This window comes from Nerophis lumbriciformis, linkage group LG20, assembly GCF_033978685.3.
Source record: "Nerophis lumbriciformis linkage group LG20, RoL_Nlum_v2.1, whole genome shotgun sequence".
NCBI lineage: Eukaryota > Metazoa > Chordata > Actinopteri > Syngnathiformes > Syngnathidae > Nerophis > Nerophis lumbriciformis.
Window position 1 is genome coordinate 799,247 of NC_084567.2, and position 27,258 is coordinate 826,504.

The window sequence follows — 27,258 nt, forward strand, 5'->3', positions numbered from 1 at the left end:
CCTGGTGAGCCAAGTGGGCCACTTTTGGTAAGCAGAACTGGCGCTGCGGGATGAACCGAACGCCGGGTTAAGGCGCCCGATGCCGACGCTCATCAGACCCCAGAAAAGGTGTTGGTTGATATAGACAGCAGGACGGTGGCCATGGAAGTCGGAACCCGCTAAGGAGTGTGTAACAACCCACCTGCCGAATCAACTAGCCCTGAAAATGGATGGCACTGGAGCGTCAGGCCCATACCCGGCCGTAGGATGCGCGCTGAAGCCTCGGGCGTGAGCCCGGGTGGAGCCGCCGCGGGTGCGAGGGACATCGCACCTCCACGCGCTTGGAGGTGCGATGATTGCGCACTGGTGTGCGTCTGGGCCGTGACAGCGTGGCACGCATTGAATGTCTCTGCTGCATTGGATCAGTCTCCTTTCTTTAACAGGCAAAAGCTTTATAACCTCACAAATGCCTTGCATCGTCTATATTAGATATATAACAACGGGCGGGTGCGGTGTTGATTAAATGTTAATTCGGGTGGATGCGGATGGTTGACGACTTTTGTGATGCGGTTGCAGATGAAATAATTGCCTATCCGCGCATCTCTAATATATATATATATATATATATATATATATATATATATATATATATATATATATATATATATATATATATATATATATATATAAGAAATACTTGACTTGGTGAAGTCAAGTATTTCTTATATATATATATAGTCAAGTATTTTCATATATATATATATATATATATATATATATATATATATATCATGCATATGCATGTACAGTAGAGGGCAGTATTGTCCTGTTTAAGAGTGTCACAACATTGCTGTTTACGGCAGACGAACTGCTTTATGGTAGACAAAACGTGACTGATGTTATGTGTTGTTGCCACGCTGGGAGGACATTAATGAAACTGCGTAACAATAAACCTGGAGGGGGCGTGGCCTCCAGCTCTGCCAGAATTTCGGGAGATTTTCGGGAGAAAATTTGTCCCGTGAGGTTTTCGGGAGAGGCGCTGAATTTCGGGAGTCTTCCGGAAAATCTGGGAGGGTTGGCAAGTATGCTCTCCTCATCCTTATTATCCGTAAGTCATTAAAATAAAAATATCAGTTATATCACATTACAGTTTTCAGCCATATGGCCCCTGCCCTAGTTCTTGTTCTTCTTGTCCCGTAAAAGTCGTAAGACCGGAAGATCGGCGCTAGTGATGGATGGCTGGGCAGTGCTTAGACAGCAGTAGCCTGCCTCCGTAGCCCCCCTCTGTTGCAAGTCTTGTGGATTCTATGCAACTAGTTTGTGTGCTATGGCTATTGGGAGTCCAGCCTTAGACTGAATTTTTTTTTTTTACTCACCTCCCCCAATGTTTACCTGTTTTCCACCTTTTTAAAGGGCGCCTCATTTCCATTCCTTGTATGTCTTGTACATGTGAAGAATTGACCGTAACGTTGACTAATAACGGCCAATCGTCCATCATGCTTTAACCGTTCTTTGTCGCCACCCGATGGTCAGCTCATGCCTTGACCGTCGACGCCATACTTTGACGACGCGTCTGGTTGTGAATCTTAGAACTCGCATTTCAATTCGATTTAGATTTTTTTGGGGCTAATTTCATTCAAAATCGATTCAAAGTGATTCTGGCAATATGGTTTTTGGTTTATGGCGGAACCTTGATTCGCGAACCCCTCTATATGAGAACTTTTTTGCTTTACAAACTTTTTCGGCCTGGTTTTTTTCATGCCCGTGTGAACAGTGCAATTCCGAATATTTCAGGCCTCTTTCGCATGAGGAAATAAATCGTATATACTGTATATGCGATGCTTCCGCGCTCTGTTCGCTTTTGTCCGACCAGAACGTCACCAGAACAGCGTTAAGCGTTGTAATTATTTGCCAAAATAGCAAAATAAATAATTGACAAAAGAGCAGGAAACGTGTGAAAATAAAATGTTTTAGGAACTCATGTGAAAGTTGTATCAGTCCCCGCCCACAGACACAAACATCAAAGCAAAATATCTGGTAAAAGTGCCAGAGCCAAAGCACTTTCTTCTTCATCTATGACGTCATGCGGGTCACATTGCATTCACATTAGATTCACATTTTGTCGTGAAAAAGATGGGATTTGACAAAAAAGTCTGAATTGGACATCCGACCCTTAGATTGCTTCTGCATGCTTCATTCATTCAGTCATTCATTCATTCTGTGTCCCGCTGGCAGACATTTTGTGCTTGAAGAGACTGAGGAAGCGAGTATTAATTGTGATGAGAAGGGACTTTTCTGGACAAACATGCCAAAGCGGCAGAGAAGACCACTTCTCGTTGGCAAAAGAGCAGCTCACCAGAGGTTCTTTGCCGATGTTAATGCATACTTGCCAACCTTGAGACCTCCGATTTCGGGAGGTGAGGAGTGGGGGTGGGGGGCGTGGTTGGGGGTGGGGGTGGGACGGGGGCATGGTTGCGGGCGGGGGCGTGGTTAAGAGGGGAGGAGTATATTGCATACTTGCCAACCCTCCCGGATTTTCCGGGAGACTCCCGAAATTCAGCGCCTCTCCCGAAAACCTCCCGGGACAAATTTTCTCCCGAAAAACTCCCGAAATTCAGGCGGACCTGAGTGACGTGTTGACAACACACAACAACAGTGTCTACCGTAAAGCAGTTCGTCTGCCGTAAACAGCAATGTTGTGACACTTTTAAACAGGACAATACTGCCATCTACTGTACATGCATATGTGACCCACCCATAATGTGTCACATTTTTGTGTTGATTTATTTATTTTATTTTGTGGTTTGAATTCGTTTTTGGAGCTGTCATTACACATTTATCAGTATTCACATTGGTCAGTAGGGGGCAGTAGGGCGTTTCTTCCCAATTGAATGTTATCGCCTGCAGACCGGAAGTGTCTTGTCATTCTGATGAGCGCGACCAGTCTGTGAACAATTGAAACGTCCTGTGTGCTTTTTCCTCCTGTATAACAGGTTAGTTTAACTCACTGAATAATATCCATGTGATCTTTATAAGTTTAAGTACACATTCTGATGTTGATAGAACCCAACTTTGATTAAACGTGGTCAAAAAGCATGTTGTTTCAACATTGTATTTGTGTTGTAGAATATTGGTTAGAAAATGACCAAATTTCAATGTCAAATCAATGTCAGAACTGGACATTGATTAAACGTGGTCAAAAATGATGTTGTTTCAACGTTATGTTTGTGTTATAGAATTATTGACCAAAATTCAATGTTAAATCAACATCACAACCTGACATTGATTAAACCAGCATTTCTCAAAGTGTGGGGCGCGCCCCACTGGTGGGGAATAGAGACATGACAGGTGTGGCGCGAGGAACGGGAGGAAATTTCACTTTAATTTTTTTTTTTTTATTATTATATTCTTAGATTATTTTTTTTACTATGCTTTCATTTTCTATACACACTGTAAATCCCTTTGTGATTCTGTCTGTGAAATCCGCTATATAAATAAATGGAAATTACCGGTACTTATTTTTACTGTAGGCTTTATATTTCTCGGTACGAGCGAAAGTTTGACAGACATAGCAACAGTAACTAATGGGGGCGGGGCTAAGCGGAACAAACTTTCGCGCGTATGGGTAGCAGGCTAATGTGTGGATCACAATTACACAAATATATACATTTGTGACTCGCACCTCAAAGGTCGTCGAGCCAGAGCCAGCGCCTGCAGAGAAACAAAAATGTGACGGGCACACACTGTGTCATTCACCGGGAAGCACTCGCGTCAAGGCAGCTCAGCCCCGAACTCAATGAGGTTTTAACAGATGTTGTGAGCGCGATAAATTTGATCAAAACACGACCACTGAAAGCGCGACTGTTCTCTGCACTGTGTGAGGAAATGGGAGCTGATCATACAGCCGTGCTGTTTCACAGTGAAGCAAGGTGGCTCTCCTGGGGGAAAGTGCTGTCACTTGCCCTGTCTTGCCAAATGCATAGCTCCTCCTTTTTTTTTTTGCAAAGATTGCAAAGTGGCACTTTTATTTGATTTATTATTGAACTTGATGCAAGTTATTTGATTTATTATTGATCTTGATGCAAGTTATAACACTTTTTTTGATTTATTATTGAACTTGATGCAAGTTATAACACTTTTGTTTTATTTATTATTGAACTTGATGCAAGTTATAACACTTTTTTTGATTTATTATTGAACTTGATGCAAGTTATAACACTTTTTTTGATTTATTATTGAACTTAATGCAAGTTATAACACTTTTGTTTTATTTATTATTGAACTTGATGCAAGTTATAGCACTTTTTTTGATTTATTATTGAACTTGATGCAAGTTATTTGATTTATTATTGAACTTGATGCAAGTTATAACACTTTTTTTGATTTATTATTGAACTTGATGCAAGTTATAACACTTTTTTTGATTTATTATTGAACTTGATGCAAGTTATAACACTTTTGTTTTATTTATTATTGAACTTGATGCAAGTTATAGCACTTTTTTTTATTCATTATTGAACTTGATGCAAGTTATTTGGTTTATTATTGAACTTGATGCAAGTTATAACACTTTTATTTGATTTATTATTGAACTTGATGCAAGTTATAACACTTTTTTTATTATTGAGCTTGATGCAAGTTATAACACTTTTGTTTTATTTATTATTGAACTTGATGCAAGTTATAACACTTTTTTTGATTTATTATTGAACTTGATGCAAGTTATTTGATTTATTATTGAACTTGATGCAAGTTATAACACTTTTTGATTTATTATTGAACGTGATGCAAGTTATAACACTTTGATTTATTATTGAACTTGATGCAAGTTATAACACTTTTTTGATTTATTATTGAACTTGATGCAAGTTATAACACTTTTTTTGATTTATTATTGAACTTGATGCAAGTTATAACACTTTTTTTGATTTATTATTGAACTTGATGCAAGTTATAACAGTTTTTTTTATTTATTATTGAACTTGATGCAAGTTATAACACTTTTGTTTTATTTATTATTGAACTTGATGGAAGTTATTTTATTTATTATTGAACTTGATGCAAGTTATACCACAGCTGCACAGTTATTTTATTTATTATTGAACTTAATGTTATTGAGTTTGAATGTATACAACTTGATGTTCAATAAATTTGAAAATGTTAAAGCTTGGCATTAGCGCTCTGTTGGGGCGATGGGGGCAGGTGGGGCTTGAAAACTCCCCATTGTCCAAAGTGGGGGATGACAAAAAAAGTTTGAGAACCACTGGATTAAACGTTGTCAAAAAGCATGTTGTTTCAACGTTATGTTTGAGTTGCTCAGTGTCAGAACCTGTTTCAACAAATTCTCAACGTTGTTTTAATGTCTTGTGCCTGCTGGGTCGCGTCAGACTTGAAACATTGGAAATTGCACCGTTCAGATTGAAATGCTGGAATGGGACGCTGGTCAGATAACATAAAGATCAGTGCGAGCAAGGCCTTAAGGACGTGTCCGTGTGTGTGTGTGTGTGTGTGCGTGTGTGTGTGTGTGTGTGTGTGAGCAGCCTGCTTTTAGGGTGGGTGCTGACTTGTGGAGGGCGCTGGCGTTCCTCCTCTGCTCCTCGCAGGTGGCGTGCTCGTCATGGACATGGATCCGGTTCTCCCAGAAGGTCTTGATGTTTTGCCTGTCGTGGATCAGCGCTAGACTCATCTGGAGGGTCAAGGTGGAGCAGAAAGAACAACGTGGGGCCAGACATGATAGGACGCCCGTCAAAACAATTTCACATTTTTTAATCATCCATTTCAACATTTGGAGCGTCCTTGGTAAAAATAATAAATATCAAATAATATTCAATCACCAACCTTTCTTTAGAGCTTCGACTGGATGTCCGTCAGGGTCGCGCAGTCTGTCAGACTGAGTGTGTGTGTGTGTGTGTGTGTGTGTGTGTGAGAGAGATTAAGCATCAACAGCATAAACATTCACTTCTTTGTGTGTGTGCGTGTGTGTGTGTTTTAACAGTTGCACTGAAACCAAGCTGGTCATGTGATCTTTATTTCTGATGATGCCGTGTCAGTTCTTACTCTATGTGTGTGTGTGTGTGTGTGTGTGTGTGTGTGTGTGTGTGTGTAAGTGTGTTCTTGTATTTCTACCCTTCTTGAGACATCAAGAAGGAAAAGTAGCTTCCATATGAGGACCGGTAAACACGTTAGGACATAAATCATGGTCCCAATACGGGAAACCATTGCATCTAATAAAGAGCCAAATACTAGAGTCCGTGAACATTGCTCCAAAGTCAGGTTTTTTTTTTGTTGATTTAATGCATACTTGCCAACCCTCCCGAATTTTCCGGGAGACTCACGAAATTCAGCGCCTCTCCCAAAAACCTCCCGGGACAAATATTCTCCCGAAAATCTCCCGATTTTCAGCCGGAACTGGAGGCCACGCCCCCTTCCAGCTCCATGCGGACCTGAGTGAGGACAGCCTTTTTTCATGACGGGAGGACAACAGGGTGACAAGAACTAAATCATCCAGACTAGAGATAAATTGTATTATTTTGTTTATCTTACCTAAAAACAAATATATTTATTAATCAAAAAAAAAAAAAAAAAATACAAATACATTTTTACTATATTTTGCTAAAAACATCAAAATTAATTGTATTTTTATTTGTATTTTTTCTGACTCCTTATTACATCCAGCCATAGAATTATACATTAAAATAAACATATTTGAAATAATTAATTTTAGATGATCATAATTCATTTAAAATGACCAAATTTAATTATTAAAATAATTGCTTGTTTATCAACAACTTTAGCATTTTATTCATTACATTTTGAAGCTCTCAGATTATGTTATATTCCTTAAGATTTATTTATGCAAGTTTGAAGTATCAATTATCTAAACAGTTTTGTTTGCATATTTTCAGGATATATATATATATATATATATATATATATGTATGAAATACTTGACTTGGTGAATTCTAGCTGTCAATATACTCCTCCCCTCTTAACCACGCCCCCAACCACGCCCCGCCCCAGCCCTGACCACGCCCCCCGCCCCCCACCTCCCGAAATCGGAGGTCTCAAGGTTGGCAAGTATGATTTAATGTGCATACAAAAGTAAACATTGACAGGTCAAATGCGTCAATATATCAATCAATCAATGTCAATCAATGTTTATTTATATAGCCCTAAATCACAAGTGTCTCAAAGGGCTGCACAAGCCACAACCACATCCTCGGTACAGAGCCCACATAAGGGCAAGGAAAAACTCACCCCAGTGGGACGTCGATGTGAATGACTATGAGAAACCTTGGAGAGGATCGCATATGTGGGTTTGAAGTGCGCCCCCTCTGGCTAACATATGAAATAACAAGTGTGTGTAAAAATGTGAAGTGTTCCCCCTCTCGCCAACATATGAAATAACAAGTGTGTGCAAAAAATTTGAAGTGCTCCCCCTCTGGTCAACATATGAAATAACAAGTGTGTGTAAAAATGTGAAGTGCTCCCCCTCTGGTCAACATATGAAATAACAAGTGTGTGTAAAAATGTGAAGTGCTTCCCCTCTGGTCAACATATGAAATAACAAGTGTGTGTAAAAATGTGAAGTGCTCCCCCTCTGGTCAACATATGAAATAACAAGTGTGTGTCAAAATGTGAAGTGCTCCCCCCTCTGGCCAACATATGAAATAACAAGTGTGTGTCAAAATGTGAAGTGCTCCCCCTCAGGCCAGCATATGTAATAACAAGTGTGTGTAAAAATGTGAAGTGCTCCCCCTCTGGCCAACATATGAAATAACAAGTGTGTGTAAAAATGTGAAGTGCTCCCCCTCTGGTCAACATATGAAATAACAAGTGTGTGTAAAAATGTGAAGTGCACCCCCTCTGGCTAACATATGAAATAACAAGTGTGTGTAAAAATATGAAGTGCTCCCCCTCAGGCCAGCATATGTAATAACAAGTGTGTGTAAAAATGTGAAGTGCTCCCCCTCTGGCCAACATATGAAATAACAAGTGTGTGTAAAAATGTGAAGTGCTCCCCCCTCTAGCCAACATATGAAATAACAAGTGTGTGTAAAAATGTGAAGTGCTCCCCCTCTGGTCAACATATGAAATAACAAGTGTGTGTCAAAATGTGAAGTGCTCCCCCCTCTGGCCAACGTATGAAATAACAAGTGTGTGTAAAAATGTGAAGTGCTCCCCCTCTGGCCAACATATGAAATAACAAGTGTGTGTAAAAATGTGAAGTGCTCACCCCTCTGGCCAACATATGAAATAACAAGTATGTGTAAAAATTTGAAGTGCTCCCCCTCTGGCCAGCATATGAAATAACAAGTGTGTGTAAAAATGTGAAGTGTTCCCCCTCTGGTCAACATATGAAATAACAAGTGTGTGTAAAAATGTGAAGTGTTCCCCCTCTGGCCAACATATGAAATAACAAGTGTGTGTAAAAATATGAAGTGCGCCCTCTCTGGTCAACATATGAAACAACAAGTGTGTGTAAAAATGTGAAGTGCTCCCCCTCAGGCCAGCATATGTAATAACAAGTGTGTGTAAAAATGTGAAGTGCTCCCCCTCTGGGCAACATATGAAATAACAAGTGTGTGTAAAAATGTGAAGTGCTCCCCCCTCTGGCCAACATATGAAATAACAAGTGAGTGTAAAAATGTGAAGTGCTCCCCCTCTGGGCAGCATATGTAATAACAAGTGTGTGTAAAAATGTGAAGTGCTCCCCCTCTGGCCAACATATGAAATAACAAGTGTGTATAAAAATGTGAAGTGCTCCCCCTCTGGCCAACATATGTAATAACAAGTGTGTGTGTAAAAATGTGAAGTGCTCCCCCTCTGGTCAACATATGAAATAACAAGTGTGTGTCAAAATGTGAAGTGCTCCCCCCTCTGGCCAACGTATGAAATAACAAGTGTGTGTAAAAATGTGAAGTGCTCCCCCTCTGGCCAACATATGAAATAACAAGTGTGTGTAAAAATGTGAAGTGCTCACCCCTCTGGCCAACATATGAAATAACAAGTATGTGTAAAAATTTGAAGTGCTCCCCCTCTGGCCAGCATATGAAATAACAAGTGTGTGTAAAAATGTGAAGTGTTCCCCCTCTGGTCAACATATGAAATAACAAGTGTGTGTAAAAATGTGAAGTGTTCCCCCTCTGGCCAACATATGAAATAACAAGTGTGTGTAAAAATATGAAGTGCGCCCTCTCTGGTCAACATATGAAACAACAAGTGTGTGTAAAAATGTGAAGTGCTCCCCCCTCTGGCCAACATATGAAATAACAAGTGTGTGTAAAAATGTGAAGTGCTCACCCCTCTGGCCAATATATTAAATAACAAGTGTGTGTAAAAATGTGAAGTGCTCCCCCCTCTGGCCAACATATGAAATAACAAGTGTGTGTAAAAATGTGAAGTGCTCCCCCCTCTGGCCAACATATGAAATAACAAGTGTGTGTAAAAATTTGAAGTGCGCCCCCTCTGGTCAACATATGAAATAACAAGTGTGTGTAAAAATGTGAAGTGCTCCCCCTCTGGCCAGCATATGTAATAACAAGTGTGTGTAAAAATGTGAAGTGCTCCCCCCTCTGGCCAACATATGAAATAACAAGTGTGTGTAAAAATGTGAAGTGTTCCCCCCTCTGGCCAACATATGAAATAACAAGTGTGTGCAAAAATTTGAAGTGCGCCCCCTCTGGCCAACATATGAAATAACAAGTGTGTGTAAAAATGTGAAGTGCTCCCCCCTCTGGCCAACATATGAAATAACAAGTGTGTGTAAAAATGTGAAGTGCTCCCCCTCTGGCCAACATATGTAATAACAAGTGTGTGTAAAAATGTGAAGTGCTCCCCCTCTGGCCAACATATGAAATAACAAGTGTGTGTAAAAATGTGAAGTGCTCCCCCTCTGGTCAACATATGAAATAAAAAGTGTGTGTAAAAATCTGAAGTGCTCCCCCCTCTGGCCAACATATGAAATAACAAGTGTGTGTAAAAATGTGAAGTGCTCCCCTCTCTGGCCAACATATGAAATAACAAGTGTGTGTAAAAATGTGAAGTGCTCCCCCTCAGGCCAGCATATGTAGTAACAAGTTTGTGTAAAAATGTGAAGTGTTCCCCCTCTGGTCAACATATGAAATAACAAGTGTGTGTAAAAATGTGAAGTGCTCCCCCTCAGGCAAGCATATGTAATAACAAGTGTGTGTAAAAATGTGAAGTGCTCCCCCTTTGGCCAACATATGAAATAACAAGTGTGTGTAAGAAATTGAAATGCACCCCCTTTCTTTGGCCAACATATGAAATAACAAGTGTGTGTAAAAATGTGAAGTGCTCCACCTCTGGTCAACATATGAAATAACAAGTGTGTGTAAAAATTTGAAGTGCGCCCCCTCTGGCTGACATATGAAATAACAAGTGTGTGTAAAAATGTGAAGTGTTCCCCCTCTGGCCAACATATGAAATAACAAGTGTGTGTAAAAATTTTAAGTGCGCCCCCTCTGGCTAAAATATGAAATAACAAGTGTGTGTAAAAATGTGAAGTGCTCCCCCTCTGGTCAACATATGAAATAACAAGTGTGTGTAAAAATGTGAAGTGTTCCCCCTCTGGTCAACATATGAAATAAAAAGTGTGTGTAAAAATGTGAAGTGCTCCCCCTCTGGTCAACATATGAAATAACAAGTGTGTGTAAAAATGTGAAGTACTCCCCCTATGGTCAACATATGAAATAACAAGTGTGTGTAAAAATGTGAAGTGCGCCCCCTCTGGCCAACATATGTAATAACAAGTGTGTGTAAGAAATTGAAATGCGCCCCCTACGACCAAAATGTATTTAAAAAAAATAAAATAAAAAATATATATATGTATAGATACATACTGTAATAACTTGAAGTAAATAATGAAGATTAAAAACCAATTACAAACAAAACAATAAAAATTAACTAAAAGGCTTACCTTTTTTATACTTGCATAGTTTGAATATATTATTTTTCTCAGGTTCCAAGAAGGTAACAGTACAATAATGTGTGTGTGTGTGTGTGTGTGTGTTTGTGTGTGTGTGTGACATGGATACTACAAGACATAAAGACATTCTGAGCTGCTTCTATAATTATGTCATCAACCTTAAGACATTTGATGAGACGTGCTGTGTGGACACTTTGATAAAGGGAAGTGACGTCATCGCTGAGAAGTGACCATAAGACTTTCTAATGAGACAGACAACATAGTGCATTGCTTTCAAACGTTTATATGACAACAGGGCTTTTAACCACCTTGGCTTGTAATGCAGCTCCAGCGTCACCTACAAAGATCCAAACTTCATCTCTTTCAAAAGTATTTCTGCGACCAAAGAAGTGTTTTTTGTTTTTGTTTTACGTTCCCAAAACATGTTGGCGGGTTAAAAGCAACTTCCGGGTTCCAGGACGTGTTTGCCGGTTAAAAACACGAAAGAGCAACTTCCGTGTTTTGGGGCAGCGACTTATTTCATTGGCTGCGCTATGTTAAATGCCCCGCCTTCTTCGAGCATCCTTCTCTCCGATTGGACAACGTCCTTGTAATAACGTCATCACGTCGTCTGCGCGTTTGAGGCATTTTGGCGGGGCGAGCTGTGTGTGCTTCTCAACGTTACACGGCCCTTGTGTTGATACATCCATCCCTTCATTTCCTACCGCTTGTCCCGCTCGGGGTCGCGGGGGTGCTGGAGCCTATCTCAGCTGCATTCGGGCGGTTTAATTACTCCATTTGGCGGACGTCGTGTGGTTCCGGTCCCAGGCAACAGTCCCAAGATGAACAAGGGCCACTTAAACGGCGACGTGGAGGCGATTGGGAAGAAGATGGACAAGTAAGTCGTTAGCCGTTACCATTTAGTGGTCAATTGCAGGGAATATGTACTGTAATGTGCAATCTACTAATAAAAGTCTCAATCAATGCTTAGTTAGCATCACGTGAAGTTCCACTGTGTTAGCTGAGATGCTAACTAACAGTCACCTTTGTCCTTACAGGTGTTTGTCCATCAATGAAGGGGACACGATGGAGGCCTATCACAGGTAAGGAGAAGAACTCGTCGATCACAACTTCAGTTTGTCCCGAGAAAACGTTTCGCCTCTCAAACATCTGTGATGAAAGATGTAACAAACTTCAAAGACAAACTGAACAGTTCAGTTGCAATCGAATGAAGACGCCGGGAATAATAAACAACACCCTGATGAATTAGACTCAAACTAACTTTAATGATCCACAAGGGAAATTGTTCCACTAATGTTCCACTAAGTAGCTCAGTTACAAAGGATGGAAAGGACAATGCAGGTATAAAGTAGACAGAAAATGTACCGTGGTAGCAATCAGAGGTGGGTAGAGTAGCCAGAAATTGTACTCAAGTAAGAGTACTGTTACTTTAGAGATTTATTACTCAAGTAAAAGTAAGGAGTAGTCACCCAAATATTTACTTGAGTAAAAGTAAAAAGTATGTTGTGAAAAAACTACTCAAGTACTGAGTAACTGATGAGTAACATACACACTCATATATAAATATATATATATATACATATATATACACACATATATATATATATATATACCGTATTTTCCGCACCATAAGGCGCCCTGGGTTATAAGCTGCGCCTTCAATGAACGGCATATTTCAAAACTTTGTCCACCTATAAGCCGCCCGGTGTTGTAAGCCGCATCTAACTGCGCTAAAGGGAATGTCAAAAAAACAGTCAGATAGGTCAGTCAAACTTTAATAATATATTAAAAACCAGCGTTCTAACAACTCTGTTCACTCCCAAAATGTACGCAAATGTGCAATCACAAACATAGTAAAATTCAAAATAGTGCAGAGCAATAGCAACACTTTTGATTGAGTGATTGAAACTTTTATTAGTAGATTGCACAGTACAGTACACATTCCGTACAATTGACCACTAAATGGTAACACCCCAATACGTTTTTACACTTGTTTAAGTCAGGTCATGTGACCCCTGGCTCTGTTTGATTGGTCCACCGTCACCAGTGACTGCATCTGATTGGTGGAACGAAGTGAAACGTCACCAGTAAGGCAGACACTTTGAAGGTCTGTCTGACAGACCAAAACAAACAAAGCGTGCATTAACAGATCGATCAAAATTAGTAGCGAGTAGCGAGCTGAATGTAGATAAAAGTAGCTGAGTAAAAGTAGCGTTCCTTCTCTATAAATATACTTAAGTAAAAGTAAAAGTATGTTGCATTAAAACTACTCTTAGAAGTACAATTTATCCCAAAAGTTACTCAAGTAGATGTAACGGAGTAAATGTAGCGCGTTACTACCCACCTCTGGTAGCAATATGGATTATGGCAGTGTTTTTCAACCACTGTGTGGGATACAGTCTGGTGTAGGTATGTCCCGATCCAAGTTTTTGCACTTCCGACCCGATACCGATATTGTTTTTGCACTTCCGATCCGATACCGATACTGACCGATACCGATACTGACCGATAATGGCCTATCCGAGCATGTATTAAAGTTTCAAGTTATTTAGCCTACTTAGTTGTCAGAATCATGTTGAAAAGGGTTTTAGTACTCTTGATAACAACTAGCCAGCTGAATTAGGGGAGTTTGAATAATACACAATGGTTGGTAACAAGAAACTGACCTGTTTATTCAAGGATAAACACAAAATAGACACAATTATACATGACAAACAGAAATGGCATCATTGAACTAGGGCTGGGCAATATGGCCTTTTTTTAATATTGCGATACTTTAAGGCCATATTGCGATACACGATATATATCTCGATATTTTGCCTTAGCCTTGAATGAACACTTGATGCATATAATCACAGCAGTATGATGATTCTATGTGTTTTGATTGATTGATTGAGACTTTTATTAGTAGGTTGCACAGTGAAGTACATATTCCGTACAATTGACCACTAAATGGTAACACCCCAATAAGTTTTTACACTTGTTTAAGTCGGGGTCCACTTAAATTGATTCATGATACAGACATATACTATCAGATATATACTATCATCATAATACAGTCATCACACAAGATAATCACATTGAATTATTTATATTATTTATAATCCAGGGTGTGGAGGGGGGCGCCGGATGTAAGTGTCAAAAAGACAGCCAAAAGAGTTTGATATGAGAATAAATCTAAAGTTAAAATATAGGGTAGAAATGCACCCATTTGCAGGAAATGTAGTCTTGATTTTCAACATTTTCTTTCAAGGCTTGCATGTCTACATTAAAACATTCTTCTTCATACTGCATTAATATATGCTACTTTTAAACTTTCATGCAGAGAAGGAAATCACAACTAAAAAAAATCACTAATTTTTTCATACGGTGTTGATCTGGGAATTTTTGCCTCTGCATTTTGATGGTGTGGACGTGTGGCACCGAATGGAGATAAACGTTACAATATTTGAACAATGATGACGAAAACTGTTATCTCTGTCGCGTATGTGTGTTGAAAATTGTTATGCGCTTATTTTTTTATTAGATTTTGTGCGTGGCATAGATTTGCTATGCGCAGAGGACGCTTAAACAGTGCGCAATTGCACAGGCGAGCACCTTAGAGGGAGCGTTGCTCGCACGGCTGCGCTAGCATCACAGCTAACGTTAGCCATGCTGCTACCTCTCTGCTCGGGGAGGACGTATACGTATGTGACGTATGACGTGACAGTATGTGACGTATGACGTGACAGTATGTGACGTATGACGTGACAGTATGTGACGTGTGACGTGACAGTATGTGACGTGTGACGTGACAGTATGTGACGTGTGACGTGACAGTATGTGACGTGTGACGTGACAGTATGTGACGTGTTATGTGACGTGTGACGTGACAGTATGTGACGTGTGACGTGACAGTATGTGACGTGTTATGTGACGTGTGACGTGACAGTATGTGACGTGTGACGTGACAGTATGTGACGTGTGACGTGACAGTATGTGACGTGTGACGTGACAGTATGTGACGTGTGACGTGACAGTATGTGACGTGTCTAAGAAGGTGCGCTTGCTGTATGTGAGAAGCACAGACACAGAAAAGAGTGAGAAGAGCCTGTCGTGTAATGCCAGCAGCTAAAAGCAACTCTGTGAGAATCCACAGACGTGTGGATGTGTTCAGGCCCGGCCCTAACCAATCTGGCGCCCTAGGCAAGATTTTAGGTGGCGCCCCCCTTCCCCCACATCGGCAGTGAAGTGTATATACTCACAAGAACCCGAATAGCTTTGTCTTTGACCTTTTTTTTTTTACTTACAACTATACCTAATATATAAAGGGGTGGAAAAGTGACTATTACCTGCAGGGCAAACATTAGCTAACCAGAAGGCAATAACAATGTAAACAAAAAACACCTGCTTAAAAGATCTAATACAAATGTCCCTGAGGAATGTAAGGTGGGAGTACTGTAATTACCTAACGTTACATTATTATTTTCCATAACAATTTAGCCCCCTCCACAATATTAACCCGACGTTAAAACAGAACTAGCTATTTATTGATTAGCAATTGCCGAATCATGTAACATTAGCTTAATGCTAAAAAGCCAGGTTACTATCACATTCTGTAACAGACAAATAATTTCATGTAGGCTAACGTTACCTACCTGCTACCTCTGTCTTTTCTCGTTTCTCCTCCTCTTCTTTTCTCTTTTTTCTTCCCTGGGCACCTGACAGTTTTGGCCGTTTTGACATCTTGTGTTGATTTTTTGATGTGGTGACGTCCAAAAAGAGTCATGATACGGGAAGGGAGGGGCGCACCGTGCGGGGAGGAGGGGGGGCGTAATGTTGTAACAAATAATATTTCTATTAAATAGGCTTTACTTTGCATTTTAATTAACGTGGGATCCTTTTTTTGTATTTAGAAATAATAGTACCAACTTTTTTTTTTTTTTTTTTTTTTTTTTTTTCTCCAACATTTGTGGCACTGGCGTGGCGCCCCCTGACGCACGGCGCCCTTAGCATTTGCCTATACGGCCTATGCCACGGGCCGGCCCTGGATGTGTTGAAGGTGTGCTGGAAAATGCGGAACGGAAATTAGGGAGCAGCAGAAAAGTGGAATGTACTATTTAAATCGGTGCGTTGGAAAACACGGAGGGGAGTTTTTTTTTTAACTGGATCTGGATCGGCATTTTCCCATGCCTTGCCGATACGCATTTTTTTGCAAATATCGGCGGCCGATCCGATCCAAATATCGGATCGGGACATCCCTAGTCTGGTGTGCCGTGGAAGATGATCTAATTTCACCTGTTTGGGTTCAAAACATTTTTTGCAAACCAGGAATTATAGTCTGCAAATCAACGTTCCCTCTAAGGTGCGCACTGCTCAAGCGTCCTCTGCGCACAGCAAATATATGCCGCGCACCAAATCAAACCCTTCTGAATTCTAAACACAATAAACACATTTATTGTGTGTAATTTTGCAATGCAACTCTGAGTGACAGTGACAACAAGCGGCCCTAACGGTGTTCGTCAACACCGTTCAATTATTGTAACGTCTATCAAGATGCTTCGAGGACAGGAATTATATCGATCACTTTATTGAGCAAAACTGTTTATATTCGGCCATAACCACACCAAAAACATGAGTAAAAAGCTTCTATCAGGAAAAACTAGTCATTTTCTGCCGTACAAAGCAGGCCAAAAGCAACTTGTCATCTGTCACCAACACGCATAGCACTAAGCCACTGGTGCCTTTATGGCCACACAGAAAGTCGGACAACTCAAAGTTACACTATGACTCCTCAGTCATACGTGTGCTTATTCTACTGTCATTTATTATTAATGTTAATTTGATATTAATCATGGAATGCTGTTACTAGAGAAAGTTACAGGAATGCACACTTCATCCTATGCTTACATTTCATTGTGCAACATGAGGATGTTTAAATGTGATCTCTGAAAGGGGTACACATGATTTCCAAAGCAGGACCCCCACCCAGACATACAGGTAAAAGCCAGTAAATTTGAATATTTTGAAAAACTTGATTTATTTCAGTAATTGCATTTAAAAGGTGTAACTTGTACATTATATTTATTCATTGCACACAGACTGATGCATTCAAATGTTTATTTCATTTAATTTTGATGATTTGAAGTGGCAACAAATGAAAATCCAAAATTCCGTGTGTCACAAAATTAGAATATTACTTAAGGCTAATACAAAAAAGGGATTTTTAGAAATGTTGGCCAACTGAAAAGTATGAAAATGAAAAATATGAGCATGTACAATACTCAATACTTGGTTGGAGCTCCTTTTGCCTCAATTACTGCGTTAATGCGGCGTGGCATGGAGTCCATGAGTTTCTGGCACTGCTCAGGTGTTATGAGAGCCCAGGTTGCTCTGATAGTGGCCTTCAACTCTTCTGCGTTTTTGGCTCTGGCATTCTGCATCTTCCTTTTCACAGATTTTCTATGGGGCTAAGGTCAGGGGAGTTGGCGGGCCAATTTAGAACAGAAATACCATGGTCCGTAAACCAGGCACGGGTAGATTTTGCGCTGTGTGCAGGCGCCAAGTCCTGTTGGAACTTGAAATCTCCATCTCCATAGAGCAGGTCAGCAGCAGGAAGCATGAAGTGCTCTAAAACTTGCTGGTAGACGGCTGCGTTGACCCTGGATCTCAGGAAACAGAGTGGACCGACACCAGCAGATGACATGGCACCCCAAACCATCACTGATGGTGGAAACTTTACACTAGACTTCAGGCAACGTGGATCCTGTGCCTCTCCTGTCTTCCTCCAGACTCTGGGACCTCGATTTCCAAAGGAAATGCAAAATTTGCATGGTTGGATGATGGTTTGGGGTGCCATGTCATCTGCTGGTGTCGGTCCACTCTGTTTCCTGAGATCCAGGGTCAACGCAGCCGTCTACCAGCAAGTTTTAGAGCACTTCATGCTTCCTGCTGCTGACCTGCTCAATGGAGATGGAGATTTCAAGTTCCAACAGGACTTGGCGCCTGCACACAGCGCAAAATCTACCCGTGCCTGGTTTACAGACCATGGTATTTCTGTTCTAAATTGGCACGCCAACTCCCCTGACCTTAGCCCCATAGAAAATCTGTGGGGTATTGTGAAAAGGAAGATGCAGAATGCCAGACCCAAAAACGCAGAAGAGTTGAAGGCCACTATCAGAGCAACCTGGGCTCTCATAACACCTGAGCAGTGCCAGAAACTCATCGACTCCATGCCACGCCGCATTAACGCAGTAATTGAGGCAAAAGGAGCTCCAACCAAGTATTGAGTATTGTACATGCTCATATTTTTCATTTTCATACTTTTCAGTTGGCCAACATTTCTAAAAATCCCTTTTTTGTATTAGCCTTAAGTAATATTCTAATTTTGTGACACACGGAATTTTGGATTTTCATTTGTTGCCACTTCAAATCATCAAAATTAAATGAAATAAACATTTGAATGCATCAGTCTGTGTGCAATGAATAAATATAATGTACAAGTTACACCTTTTGAATGCAATTACTGAAATAAATCAAGTTTTTCAAAATATTCTAATTTACTGGCTTTTACCTGTGTGTGTGTGTGTGTGTGTGTGTGTGTGTGTGTGTGTGTGTGTGTGTGTGTATATATATATATATATATATATATATATATATATGTATATGTGTATGTATATATATATATATATGTGTATGTATATATATATATATATATGTGTATGTATATATATATATATATATATATATATATATATACATATATATATATTTAGACTTAAACTTAGAGTCTATATATAGACTTCCTTTTTATTGTCATTCAAATTTGAACTTTACAGCACAGATAAGAACGAAATTTCATTACATAAGCTCATGGTAGTGCAGGATAAAAAAGCAATAAGGTGCATATATAAATACATAAATATATATAAATGGTATATATAATATATATATATATATATATATATATATATATAATAAATAAATATATATAAATATACGGTATATAAATAAATAAATAGATTTACTGTACAGATAAATATACTGCACTTTTTCACATGCGTCCACGTTTATGGATGTATGTTATATTGTCTTTTTTATTCCAGCGAGTTAATGTTATGATGGCAAAATGAACATTGATTACTATTTTGCATGCAAAGAATGCAATGAACTGTATTGCATTCTTGAAATGTAAAACTGTTGTCGTCATTATTAAGTGATTTGTCTTTTTATATTGTTTATGTATTGTTGGCAGCGGATTTGCGTAGAGAAACCACCATTTTAACGGCACCGTATAATAATCATCAAAAATGCACGAGAGACAAGAAGTTGGTGTATGCGGTCACACCACACAGCACATAGGGCTGTGAGCGCACCTGTTTGTATTAGCACAGACAAATTGGCACAATCAACCATGGACGCATTTCAGCTGTGCGTGTCAGCCTTCAATAATGAAAACAGGCGTTTAGGAAATAAAAGACAATTAGGTCAAACGCAATAATTGAGGGCACATCTTAACATGTATAATTAAACCTTAATCAAGCAAAAATATTGCTCCGGCCCGGCTGCACCAAATAATAATATAAATCCATTTAATAAAGTCAAAATACAAATAAGGCAACAAGAGAAGTATCCCACACTTCTCTTTCGTAAAGTACATTTGTACAGCCGATTTGGGCATCTACATCAACTATATCATTTGCCTGAGAAGATGGACAGGACAAACAAACCAAAAATTAAGCAAACATATGATTTGTTCGATTAATCGATCAGGATATTCGATAGAATACTCAATTACTAAAATAGCTGCAGCTCTAGAGGTGTGTCCAAACATTTGGCCTCTACTGTGTGTGTGTGTGTGTGTGTGTGTGTGTGTGTGTGTGTGTGTGTGTGTGTGTGTGTGTGTGTGTGTGTGTGTGTGTGTGTGTGTGTGTGTGTGTGTGTGTGTGTGTGTGTGTGTGTGTGTGTGTGAGTAATACACACATGTATGAATGTGTGTAATACACACATGTATGATAAATATAAGTGTATATGTATGTATGTATGTATACAGGTAAAAGCCAGTAAATTAGAATATTTTGAAAAACTTGATTTATTTCAGTAATTGCATTCAAAAGGTGTAACTTGTACATTATATTTATTCATTGCACACAGACTGATGCATTCAAATGTTTATTTCATTTAATTTTGATGATTTGAAGTGGCAACAAATGAAAATCCAAAATTCCGTGTGTCACAAAATTAGAATATTACTTAAGGCTAATACAAAAAAGGGATTTTTAGAAATGTTGGCCAACTGAAAAGTATGAAAATGAAAAATATGAGCATGTACAATACTCAATACTTGGTTGGAGCTCCTTTTACCTCAATTACTGCGTTAATGCGGCGTGGCATGGAGTCGATGAGTTTCTGGCACTGCTCAGGTGTTATGAGAGCTCAGGTTGCTCTGATAGTGGCCTTCAACTCTTCTGCGTTTTTGGGTCTGGCATTCTGCATCTTCCTTTTCACAATACCCCACAGATTTTCTATGGGGCTAAGGTCAGGGGAGTTGGCGGGCCAATTTAGAACAGAAATACCATGGTCCGTAAACCAGGCACGGGTAGATTTTGCGCTGTGTGCAGGCGCCAAGTCCTGTTGGAACTTGAAATCTCCATCTCCATAGAGCAGGTCAGCAGCAGGAAGCATGAAGTGCTCTAAAACTTGCTGGTAGACGGCTGCGTTGACCCTGGATCTCAGGAAACAGAGTGGACCGACACCAGCAGATGACATGGCACCCCAAACCATCACTGATGGTGGAAACTTTACACTAGACTTCAGGCAACGTGGATCCTGTGCCTCTCCTGTCTTCCTCCAGACTCTGGGACCTCGATTTCCAAAGGAAATGCAAAATTTGCATGGTTGGGTGATGGTTTGGGGTGCCATGTCATCTGCTGGTGTCGGTCCACTCTGTTTCCTGAGATCCAGGGTCAACGCAGCCGTCTACCAGCAAGTTTTAGAGCACTTCATGCTTCCTGCTGCTGACCTGCTCTATGGAGATGGAGATTTCAAGTTCCAACAGGACTTGGCGCCTGCACACAGCGCAAAATCTACCCGTGCCTGGTTTACGGACCATGGTATTTCTGTTCTAAATTGGCCCGCCAACTCCCCTGACCTTAGCCCCATAGAAAATCTGTGGGGTATTGTGAAAAGGAAGATGCAGAATGCCAGACCCAAAAACGCAGAAGAGTTGAAGGCCACTATCAGAGCAACCTGGGCTCTCATAACACCTGAGCAGTGCCAGAAACTCATCGACTCCATGCCACGCCGCATTAACGCAGTAATTGAGGCAAAAGGAGCTCCAACCAAGTATTGAGTATTGTACATGCTCATATTTTTCATTTTCATACTTTTCAGTTGGCCAACATTTCTAAAAATCCCTTTTTTGTATTAGCCTTAAGTAATATTCTAATTTTGTGACACACGGAATTTTGGATTTTCATTTGTTGCCACTTCAAATCATCAAAATTAAATGAAATAAACATTTGAATGCATCAGTCTGTGTGCAATGAATAAATATAATGTACAAGTTACACCTTTTGAATGCAATTACTGAAATAAATCAAGTTTTTCAAAATATTCTAATTTACTGGCTTTTACCTGTATATATGTAAATATATATATTTATGGAAATATATGTATGTATGTATGTATATATATATATATATTATCAAACAGATTTTTGTATTGATATCGATTACGTGTTTATTGCGATGTATATTGATACGGTTTTATCGCCCAGCCCTAAACCAGTGTCACACCTGTCCCAAACCTGAGATCATACCAAGTTACATGAGAGACCTCCTGGTATATAAGATTCATTTGAAAAAACTCTGTTGTTGAACTCATGACGTCCGTCCATCCATCCATCCATCCATTTTCTACCGCTTATTCCCTTTTGGGGTCGCGGGGGGTGCTGGAGCCTATCTCAGCTACAATCGGGCGGAAGGCGGGGTACACCCTGGACAAGTCGCCACCTCATCGCAGGGCCACTCATGACGTCTCGCGGGCCAAATTGAAGATGCTGGCGGGCCACACTTGGACCTCGATTCGTAATTTGGACACCATGCTCTGATAAAAGCATTTTGCGTATAGCTATAAGCGAAGCTGCAAAACAATGGCATGTATGCACAACGCGCTGTTGTTGATACTGATTGGCTGCATAAATAAATAGTTGTGAACGGCATCATATAATGTGTTTAATTTGTTGTCACCTGTCTCTCAGAGTTATTCAAAATAGTACTGAATAAATGATGTATCAATTTTATTTCATTTACAACTTCATAGATTTGATTATGCGCGTGGAAGAGCTAATGGACTGCTATTTTGGACTGACTTGTGAATTTTCTTGGTTGCAGATACATTCGAAAAGGTAAAGACGTGGCCAGACAAGGAGACATGAACAAAGCTCTGGAGCTCTTCAAGATAGCCGAAAGCATTCAGCGCAGTGAAAAGCTGCAAAAGAGAATTGAGAAAATTGAGGAACTTTTGGCCCAGAACAACTCAGGGGAGGAAGATGATGACGAGTTTGTGGATGTGAACAACAGCGGTCTAAAGCTCTATAAAGATCTCTACCTGAAGCTTTATGACTACCAGAGGGACGGTGTGGCCTTCTTGTACAGCCTCTACAGAGACGAGCGGAAAGGTGGAATTCTGGCAGACGACATGGGCCTGGGCAAGACCATCCAGGTCATATCGTTCTTGTCAGGAATGTACGACTGTGAGCTAGTGAAACACACTCTGCTGGTCATGCCCACATCGCTCATCAGAAACTGGACCAAGGAGTTTACTAAATGGACTCCTGGCATAAGGGTCAAAGAGTTTCACGGCGCCAAGCTGGAGCGGACCAAGAATCTGGAGAAGGTCCAGAGGGGTAAAGGTGTTATCATCACCACATACACCATGCTGATGAACAACTGGCAGCAGCTGTCGGTCTACGAGGGAAACGAGTTCAAGTGGGACTATGTGATCCTGGACGAGGCACACAAGATTAAGACCACCACAACTAAAACGGCCAAGAGCGTCTCGGCCGTTCCATCCAAAAATCGACTTCTGCTTACCGGCACTCCTGTCCAGAACAACCTCCGAGAGATGTGGTCCCTATTTCATTTTGCCTGTTCCGGAACTCTACTCGGCACAGCCAAAACCTTCAAAATGCAGTACGAGAACCCCATTACTCGAGCACGGGAGAAGGACGCTACACCGGGTGAAATGGCGCTGGGCTCCAGTATGTCTGCCAACCTCATGACTATTATCAAACCCCACTTCCTTCGTAGGACAAAGGCTGAAGTGCAGAATAAGAAAAACGAAGATGAAGCCCAAAACAAGTGTCAAGGGAAGAAGCACTTGGAGGACCCAAAGGTCTCTGGTGCCATCATGCCCGCACTGACAAGGAAGAACGACTTGATTGTTTGGACGTACCTCAGTCGCGTTCAGGAAGACATCTACTGGAAGTTCATTTCCCTGGATCACATCAAGGAGCTGCTCATGACAACCAGGTCTCCCCTAGCCGAGCTGACCCTTCTGAAAAAGCTGTGTGACCACCCAAGGCTGCTCTCCGCTCGAGCGATCACCAATTTAGGTCTGAAAGACAGCCCAGCTAAAAAGCAGCAGAGCGATGACACGGAGATGGGCAGTATCGTCAACGTTGCTGACAAAACGCTGATATCCGAATCTGGCAAACTGGTATTTCTGTTTGCTCTCCTTGAACATCTCAGAGAGGAAGGTCATCGCACACTGGTCTTTGCTCACTACAGGATGGTACTGGATATCATCGAGCGCATCCTCAAGAACCGAGGCTACAAAGTCCTGAGGCTTGACGGAACAGTCACTCAGGTGACGGAAAGGGAGCGCCTCATTACCCTCTTCCAGACGAACCAAACATATTCCGTCTTCCTTCTCACCACTCAGGTGGGTGGAGTTGGCATCACCTTGACGGCAGCGGACCGAGTCGTCATCTTCGATCCCAGCTGGAACCCAGCGACCGACGCCCAGGCAGTGGACAGGGCGTACCGCATTGGTCAGAAGGAGAACGTTGTCATTTACAGGCTGATCACGTGCGGCACAGTAGAAGAGAAGATCTACAGACGACAGGTCTTCAAAGATTCGCTGATCAGGCAGAACACGGGAGACAAGAAGAACCCTTTTCGGTACTTCAGCAAGCAAGAGTTGAAGGAGCTCTTCACTCTGGAGGACACGCGGTCGTCGTCCACACAGCAGTTGCTTCAGTCCTTGCACTCCAAACACAGACACACAGACACAGAACTGGACCACCACATCGCCCGCCTCCACACCATGGAAATGTTTGGACTCTCTGATCACGACCTCATGTTTTCCCTCAATGTAGACCACGATGAGGCCCCGAAGAACAAAAAAGAGCAAAACTACATTGAAGGTCGGGTCCAGAAAGCCCATGAGCTTGTGAAGGCGGAATCGGACCTGCAGATGCAGTTTGCAACCAATGTAGAATCCAGCACAGAGCCGGCGAACAAAGAACGTTTGCCTGAGAACAAACCGGGAAAACCGAGGGCAAATTCTGTCAGCTCGCCACGCCGGCCAGCAGATTTGGACAAATCCGGTTCCGGCAAAAATGGTGGAATTAAAAGCAGCACAATTGATCTCACTGTTAGTGATAGCGAGTCTGGCGAAAAATCATTAAACCTTTTAGAACAGTCTTCGCTGAAGCAGAAGGCTCTCTCTACTGAGGACATGTTTGGGTCTTTGTCTCTGAAGGAGCAGGAGTCTTTTGGGGCAGTGGACCCAGGAGACGTAAAGGCTGGTGGAACTGATGAAAAATGTTTTCAGGAAGTTGAGAAAAGTCCTTCCACGCACATCAAAGATAATGAAGATTGCAACCTGGATGAGAGTCACGTGAAGTATTTCCAGAAGAAAAGACTCTCAGTCTTGCAGTCATCCAGTACCAGCTTAAAAGTAGACTCGTGGTCCCGAACTAGCGCCGGCTCAGAGATGATGGATGACAACTTCAACTTGCAGCTGGAGGAGAGCGACGTCTCCTACCGCAGCATCATGGAGGACGAAGAGAGAAAGCTGCTATCTCAGCTGCAGACAGAGGGCACGTTTGACGTGGATAAGTCGCTCACAGAGGGCCAACAAAGCGCCAAGTCCCAAGTCTCCGGATTGGACGAATCCATCACCATATACGCCAAGAAGAAAAGAACTGCTGTTCTCTCTGACAGTGAAGAAGAGGTTGAGCGTGACGGCAGGCCCCAGTTGACCAAGGGTTCGGTTAATAAGTCTCTCCAGATGCTAGGATCCTCCACGCCCAAATCTGGGACGCACAGTTCCACCCCCAGCAAGTCCAGAAAGAGTGTTGGAGGAAGCACCTCTGTGGCCTCACGCCGCTCCCTCCTGAATTCTATCATTAAAGACGTGGACAAGCAGGATGAAGACAACCGTGACGAGCTTTCAGGGATGTACTCCGACGAGGTGGAAGAGGAGGAGGAGGATGACTATGTAACCAGCCAGGAGGATCTCAGCCTGGACCAAACAACTGGAGAGACTTTAAACACAGAAGAAGAGGGGGGAGACCTGGAAGAGTCCACCAGTGAGCTGGAGCTAGCGTCCTTTGAGAGGATGGAGCAGTGTACCACTAACACAGCGGCAGGCGTTGCCTTAAAGTCCTCGTCGGACTCAGAAAGCATGTACGAGTCGCTGGTGACTCGAGGCCACCAGTTTTTCAGGGATGGCAAACTGAACGAAGCATTGGACTTGTTCCTGAAGGCCATCGATATCAACCCTGGAGATCCTGATATCGAGATCCTGACCATCAAACTGTATCGCCAACTGAGAGAATAAAAACATGGACCTCTTAAGTTCTTTTGGACTTCAATCCATACTTTTTATTCAGTAAGAGGGACGTAAATCACTTTGTTCTTTCCTCACCCAACTTATCTTCAAGTTGAGTTAAAGAACTGAAGGGGGCGTTTGTTTTTACCAGGACATTCTGCCGGTCATTTTTAGGTGAAAGGCAGTAGTTTATTCTTTAGTGGATTATTTTCCTCTCATGCTGACTTAATATAAATGTTTGCTTATTCACTGTGTTTTAAATAAAGTTTTCTATCATTAAAGGAGCATTTGCTTTGTCACCAACTGTGTCTCGAGCCAAGATTAGTTTGTCACGTGACCGGCAATTTCTGGTCTACCCAAGTGTATATAATTATTATTACTATTTATTTATTTATTTTATATATATATATATATATATATATTTTTTTTTTTCTTCTTCCCCTCCCTTAGGGGGGAACTCGACATGGCGGTTGCTGGTTGTTCCATCTCCATCGTTGGAGTCCCTGCGGGTGGGGTGGGTGGTTCCCGTGGCCCCGTGCTGGGCGGTCCTGCGGCGACCAACTTGGGTGGGGCGGGCCGCGGCATGCTTGGGGGTGGGCTCGTGGGGGTCCGGTTGCTGGTGGGGCGGGGGCGGTCTTCCTGTCCGGTTGCGGGGAGTCTCTGGGCCCCCCGGGCGGGGCGTTCCGCCTTTCTGCCCGTGTGGGGTGGTGTCTCTCACTGGCTTGAGGGCTGGCTGTCCCCTGCTTCTCTCGTGCCTTGTCCTCTGCCGGGCGCGTCTGTCTGCGGCCTGCTGCTGGCTCTTCCGGGCGGTACAGTGGGCCTGGCTCTGGGGTTCCTGTCGCTGGCCGGCCTGGCTACGTGGGGGCGGTGGTCCCTGGTTCCCTGGGCGCCACACCTGCTGTTTGTGGGTTGGGCTCTCTGGGTAGCTGGGGCCGTACGCTGGCTCCCACACACACTGGGAGTCAAATATATTGTACATACAAATACACATATACTCACATACACACCATTATTCATACATACATACATAGGTATCTACGCTCCCACATACATATACAAATACAGTACATACCTACATACTCAAAGTTCGTACATCCACACGCACATTCACTGTACAAACATACACTTTACTAGGGCTGCAACAACTAATCGATTATAAAAAATAGTTGCCGATTAATTTAGTCATCGATTCGTTGGATCTATGCTATGCGCATACGCAGAGGCAATTTTTATTTTATTTTATTTTTTTAATAAACCCATCCATCCATCTTCTTCCGCTTATCCGAGGTCGGGTCGCGGGGGCAGCAGCCTAAGCAGAGAAGCCCAGGCTTCCCTCTCCCCAGCCACTTCGTCCAGCTCCTCCCGGGGCATCCCGAGGCGTTCCCAGACCAGCCGGGAGACATAGTCTTCCCAACGTGTCCTGGGTCTTCCCCGTGGCCTCCTACCGGTCGGACGTGCCCGAAACACCTCCCTAGGGAGGCGTTCGGGTGGCATCCTGACCAGATGCCCGA

The 27,258-nt window shown here is 41.8% G+C and overlaps 1 protein-coding gene and 1 long non-coding RNA gene across 2 annotated transcripts; one reads left to right on the forward strand and one right to left on the reverse strand.

The window, feature by feature from the left end:
• Window positions 1-5,829: 5,829 nt before the first annotated feature.
• LOC133619132 (uncharacterized) lies at window positions 5,830-10,994 on the reverse strand. Its single transcript, XR_012051028.1, has 3 exons — window positions 10,919-10,994; window positions 6,315-6,422; window positions 5,830-5,869 (listed from the first exon to the last, which is right to left on the reverse strand). It is a non-coding gene; the product is annotated as an uncharacterized lncRNA (long non-coding RNA).
• Window positions 10,995-11,247: 253 nt separating this feature from the next.
• ercc6l (excision repair cross-complementation group 6-like) lies at window positions 11,248-26,028 on the forward strand. The gene is made up of 3 exons (XM_061979996.2): window positions 11,248-11,804; window positions 11,965-12,009; window positions 22,300-26,028. Exons 1-3 carry the CDS (start codon window positions 11,749-11,751, stop codon window positions 25,754-25,756), a joined length of 3,558 nt encoding a protein of 1,185 aa, XP_061835980.2. The 5' UTR covers window positions 11,248-11,748; the 3' UTR covers window positions 25,757-26,028.
• Window positions 26,029-27,258: the final 1,230 nt, after the last annotated feature.

Excerpts from the sequence above, each read along its gene's own strand:
- ercc6l (XM_061979996.2), top strand. The coding sequence starts at position 11,749 with ATGAACAAGGGCCACTTAAACGGCGACGTGGAGGCGATTGGGAAGAAG. Across the intron at positions 11,805-11,964 it reads ATTGGGAAGAAGATGGACAA|GTGTTTGTCCATCAATGAAG; the intron begins GTAAGTCGTTAG and ends TTGTCCTTACAG. Across the intron at positions 12,010-22,299 it reads ACGATGGAGGCCTATCACAG|ATACATTCGAAAAGGTAAAG; the intron begins GTAAGGAGAAGA and ends TCTTGGTTGCAG.